At 53.8% G+C, this 5,479-nt stretch overlaps 1 protein-coding gene across 2 annotated transcripts in view; it reads left to right on the top strand.

Annotated features, from left to right (window-relative positions):
* LOC103473104 (proteoglycan 4-like) overlaps positions 1 to 5,479 on the top strand; it is a 21,861-nt gene that overhangs the window by 6,389 nt on the left and 9,993 nt on the right. For both annotated transcript variants that reach the window (XM_017307300.1, XM_017307301.1), the window contains exons 2-4: positions 1,347 to 1,422; positions 2,244 to 2,399; positions 2,520 to 4,291. In XM_017307300.1, the coding sequence (XP_017162789.1) occupies positions 1,347 to 1,422; positions 2,244 to 2,399; positions 2,520 to 4,291 (2,004 nt within the window). The remainder of the gene's footprint in view (positions 1 to 1,346; positions 1,423 to 2,243; positions 2,400 to 2,519; positions 4,292 to 5,479) is intronic.

The following is a 5,479-nucleotide window of genomic DNA, read 5'->3' on the forward strand; positions in this document are numbered from 1 at the left end:
GTGTGAGGACGTGTGAGGACGTGTGAGGTCATGTGGGGACGTGTGGGGACGTGTGAGGACGTGTGAGGTCATGTGGGGACGTGTGAGGACGTGTGGGGACATGTGGGGACGTGTGGGGACGTCTGGTCTCCAGGATCTCGCTGCAGCTGCAGAAAGCGGCCCTGAACACTCGTCACCTTTACAGCCGCTGCTAACAGGCTGCGCCGCTGGGTGTGTGCTGAGCTATAAACCGTCTGGCTTTCATCAGACTTCCTGTTTGGTGTGAAAGGAGGTCAAAGGTCAGCCTTACAGACGGAGAGAAATCCTGGAAGACAGAGAAGGAAGTCGGCCTGGATGAAGATTCCCGCTTGACGATCACATGATGATTTAATGCAGCAGATGATTAAATATCTCAACGAAATTTTCACACCTGGAAATGAGAACCTGACTTTGCACAGATGGAAAAAAGACCTAAAACAATTCAAGATGGAGGCCAAGATGGTCATCAAGGGAAATTCATTTTTACACTTAATTTTCCAATTTTTATCACAAATACTTTTGATGTCAAATCACATAATTAGACCCATTAAAATTATATTGACTTTTTTTCAGCTTTCTAAATGGCAGCCTTTGTTGTCATGGAAAATTATATAATGTATAGTTTTTACTAAGTTCACTAATTAAGTGAATGTGTTTGTTAAATCAAACTACACATTCTGAACTATAGAAATCATGTACATATTCTTGATCTGGTGTTTCCTTTTTTTGGTGGACATTTTTCAAAATGGCCACCAAGGTTGTAACAGAGAAGATATGTTAGCATTAAACTCAGCAGTAGTTATTAGCCACAGCTAACCGAAAAGTTAGATTCACTTAGCAGTAAGTCACTAAACACAAATCTCAGCTCTACTAACGCTAAACCACTAAACGCATAAAACATTAGCATAAGCAACTAGCATAAGCTAAAGCTAAACCACTAAACACATAAAACATTAGCATAAGCTAAAGCTAAACACATAAGCAACTAGCATAAGCTAAACCACTAAANACATAAGCATCTAGCATAAGCTAAAGCTAAACCACTAAACACATAAAACATTAGCATAAGCTAAAGCTAAACACATAAGCAACTAGCATAAGCTACATCATGAAAACATGATGTGGCATAAAGTTCATCCAAGTCATGAAAACAGGGAACATTTTATGGCAATAATTTATTTAAAAAGATCAAAAATGGCGGCCATCTTGAAAAACGGTTGTCACTGAAATTCAAGTGGCTGATGGGAAAAATTAAAAACTTAAGATGTTTTTTTTTATGTAATCAGATTACTGCAGTATTATTCAAACCTGACGTGTCTCTTCTTCAGGACTCCGGAGGACGAAGACGGGCCGTCCTCCCTGAAGAAGACTTCCTCTGTCTGCGCCCCCGAGTCCAGGTCAAAGGTCAGTGACGCTCATTTCCTCCTGTCCTGCTGACTTATGGGTCAGATTGGTGTAGAAACTAGATCCGGTTTTCTGAGGACAGCGGTTCTGAGGTCCAGTTGTGTTTCAGGCTCAGGGGTTCTTCAGGTGACCCGGACGAATCAGAACCATCCTGATCCAGGATGTTCTCCATCCGGGCCGAACCAAGAACCTCTCCTGGTTCTGCTGGTTTCTGTGGGTTTTCAGTTTGACCAGCAGAGGGCGCCAGTGCTTTGCTCTGCGGCGTCCTGCTGTTGCAGCAGAACTTCTTTTCTGGGTCGAAAGGTTCTGCAAACAGAACCAGAACAGGCTCGGTTCTGCTGGTGGCGTGTGGTTCTGTCAGTCCGGTTCTGCTCAGAACTCAGCAGTCGGGTCCAAACGGAGCAGAAAGAGAAAACTAGAATCTGGTGGTGATTTCAGCCTCAAACTGCAGGTTCTGAGAACCGGGCCGGGTCAGAACAGCAAGGAGGTTCTGGTGTCTCTGGAGTTACGTCTGCATCAGCCATCACACCATTTACCTCTCATCCCTCCATCCCCTCCTCCTCTCATCCCTCCATCCTCTCATCCCTCCATCCTCTCCTCCCTCCATTCTCTCCCTCCATCCTCTCCTCCTCTCATCCCTCCATTCTCTCCCTCCATCCTCTCCTCCTCAATCCTCTCCATCCTCTCATCCCTCCACCCTCTCCTCCTCCATCCCTCCATCCTCTCCTCCTCCATCCTCTCCTCTTCTCATCCCTCCATCCTCTCCTCCTCTCATCCCTCCATCCTCTCCTCCTCCATCCCTCCATCCTCTCCTCCTCCAGGTTCGTCTCTTCAGTTACTCGGACTTGGATCTCAGGTCTCTACGTCGTTTTTCTTCGTTCTCCTTCGGCCTGAGGAAGAGGAGGAGGAGGGATGAAGAGGAGCTCTCCAGGAGCGCCTTTGGTCTCCATAGCAACCAGCAGGAGGAAGAGGAGGAGGTAACACCTTGACCCGGTCAGATGGTTCTGGTCCAGAAGGGCTGGTTCTGCTGGGATGGACTCTGTGGTTCTGGTTCTGTTTCCCTCCAGATGTTTTAATCCGAACCTCTCCCTCCTCAGAATCCCGTCTCCCGCCTGGATCTGGACCGGGCCGACCCGAAGACCCGGTTCAGTTTGTCTCAACCCGAACTCGATACCAGCGGAACCTTCGACATCCCGTCCCCCCCTCCCCCGTCCTCCAACCGGGCCGAACCGTCCTCCTTCACTGCAGGGTTGTTAACCAGAACCCGACCGGAACCGGAGGAGCTCCTCTCCAACAGAACCTCCAGAACTCTGATCGCCTCCAACCCGGAGTTTCCGGTTCCGACGGCCCGAACAGAAGCCCCGGCTGTTCCCGGCCTCCGGTCCAATCAGGCAGAACCAGGTGCGGACCAGAACCAAACCTCATCCGCTGCATCGGGAAACGGGGATGGTTCTGATGGTCCGAATCCGAATCCAGAACCTCACGGTACCTCAGGAACCCGTCCTGTGGTTCTGGAGCAGCGGACCGGTTCCTGCAGGCGGGACTCGGGTTCAACTCTGGGCGAACCGGAACCGAGCAGTTCCGAACCGAAACCTGAAGAAGTTTTAACGCTCTCTATGATCCCAGAACCGGAACCGAGCAGCTCCGAACCGAAACCGACGGTACCAGGTGAAGGTAAGCTGGACCTGAAAGTACCAGTTGAACTTTCTGAACTGGACCTGGCGGTACCTGCTGTCCCAGCTAAAGGTTGTGATCCAGAACCGGCGGTACCAGTTGAAAGTTCGGCACTGGACCTGATGGTACCTGCTGTCTCAGCTGCAGGTTGTGATCCAGAACCGGACGCGGCGGTACCGCCGCACACCCCTGGTCCCGGTTCGGGTCGGGTTCTCTATAAGTCTCCGTCTCCTCCTCGGTTCTTTCTGGTTCGGTCTCCAGACCGGGTCCCAGAGCCAGAACCGCCTGGGGTCCAGACCCTCCCTCTAGTGTCACCTGACCCCGGCGCAGGTTTTTCCGGTTCTGCTGAAACCAAACCGAGCCGTGTGATTCGGGTTCGGACCGCTTCCCACAGCGGAGGCCTGGTTCCCGCTTCTCCGGTTACCGCAGCGTCTCCGGGGACGGACTCTCGGGTTTCCGGCTCTGAACGCAGACTGGTTCCGGTCGGACGGCAGATCGCAGCAGACTGCTTTCCTCCGGATCACGGAATGAACTTTCAGGACTTCTCCGAACCTCCCGAACCGGACCGGGCTCTGAGTCCGGCCTACCTGAGCGTCGGTTCGGACGACGGCGCGGAGCTTTACTTCAGCGCCCCGGAGGAAACGCCGGAGAGCGGAGAGGAGGCGGACCTGCGGGACGGCTGGGGGGAGGTTGAGACGCCCAGAGGTCAGAGGTCAGAGGAGAAAGCAGAAACAGCCTCCGCACAGGTGAGAGTGTGGGAGGAGCCGGCGCCACCGGTTCCGCAGGTAAACAGGCTGCAGGAATGCGGCTCGGCCCCGCCCGCCCACGGTGCGCCGGCGGAGGGAAACCAGACCGCAGAAACCGAAGATCCCGCTCAGAAAGCCCCGAACCTGCCGGGACCGGTTCTGGTTCCTGACTCCAGGAGAACCGAGGAAACCCGAGAGGAGCTGCGAGTCCGGCCGCGAGGAGAGGAAGAGGAGGAAGAGGAAGAGGAGCGCACCTTCACGCGTCCTGCAGCGGGAGGGACGCCTGACGCCGCCGCCGGCCGTCCCGGGGGGGCGGGGACCAGGACGCACCGCGTTAACGGAGCCGCCGCGACGCAGCGACAGGTGCCAGACCTGACGTCGGCTCTGGACGCGCGCAGACCGCCTGGCGACCCGCATCCAGCCCGCGCCGCGGCTCACCTGGACCGCAGGTGAGTCTGATCCATTCAGCAGAGCCGAGGCTGCCCGGTCCGGGACTCGGGCCGGTTCTGTTAACCAGCGGGGAAACACCTAAACCTGAGCAGCAAGCAGCTTATTAGCAGCTGAAACATAAAACTGGGCTCAGTCTGAGGAACCTGCGACGGGTTTTGGGTTTAATGACGGTTCGTTCAGAAAATCCGGTTCTGATCCGAGATTCAGACTGCAGGATGATTCTTCCCTGAAAACTGAAATCAGGAAAATCATTAAAAATTAAAATGTTTGTTCTGTTTCTGGAAATCCGTCGGTTTCTGCTGCAGCTGGTTTAACTTTTTCTGCCTGAAGCTGTTCTGATGAGGAGGATCATCAAAGGGAAAATGTGTTTTCCCATCATTTCGATGAACAAGTTTTGGGTTTTCCTGGAGAGGATGTGGCCCTGAAGGCAGCAGGTGTTGCTTTAGAGCCTGGACTTTGCGCATCAGAAGTATCGCGGTACCCCGGATCGTGATACTTCTCCTACCAGCCGGTTCTGGGTGCAGACCGTGGTGGTCTCTCTGCAGATGGAGGAACCTGAACATCCTTCACCGTTTGGACTCCGTGCTGGTTCCGGTTCGGCTCCGTCTTTCGGAACCGTGTCTCAGGATGAGGAACATCGCAGTCCTCATGGCTGCAGCTGTTCTGCGAAATGCGCTCATACCTGCAGCTCATTTGCATGTAGTTTGGAGCGCAGCTGCGCCGAGTGACGCGCCGCTGAAGGAATGCGGCTCCGGGCGGCAGCTGTCAGGAAGACCCGCTGGTTCCCACAGCCGAACATCCCCTGCCGCTGAGAGCCGAGTCCGCTTTAACTACCCACTCAGACGGCCTGAAACTCAAACCCACCAGTCGGTAGGGATCATTGACGGCCCGATAAATCAGTGAAACGTCATGAAATGCCCTGAAGCTCCAGCGACTCTGACGTTTTCATGAAGCTTCTGAATTCTGGGAGACATTTTGTTCAGAGAATCAACAGAGAGCGACATCTGCCCTCAGGTGAGCTGTTGATGGTTGGGGGGGGGAGGAGGTCAGGAAGGGGCTGGGATGTTCCTGGGAAGGGCGCTGCGTTAGAGGGGCGCTGCGTTAGAGGGGCGCTGCGTTAGAGGGGCGCTGCGTTAGAGGGGATGTTCCTGGGAAGGGCGCTGTGTTAGAGGGGCGCTACGTTAAGA

This window comes from Poecilia reticulata, linkage group LG11, assembly GCF_000633615.1.
Source record: "Poecilia reticulata strain Guanapo linkage group LG11, Guppy_female_1.0+MT, whole genome shotgun sequence".
Classification (NCBI taxonomy): Eukaryota; Metazoa; Chordata; class Actinopteri; order Cyprinodontiformes; family Poeciliidae; genus Poecilia; species Poecilia reticulata.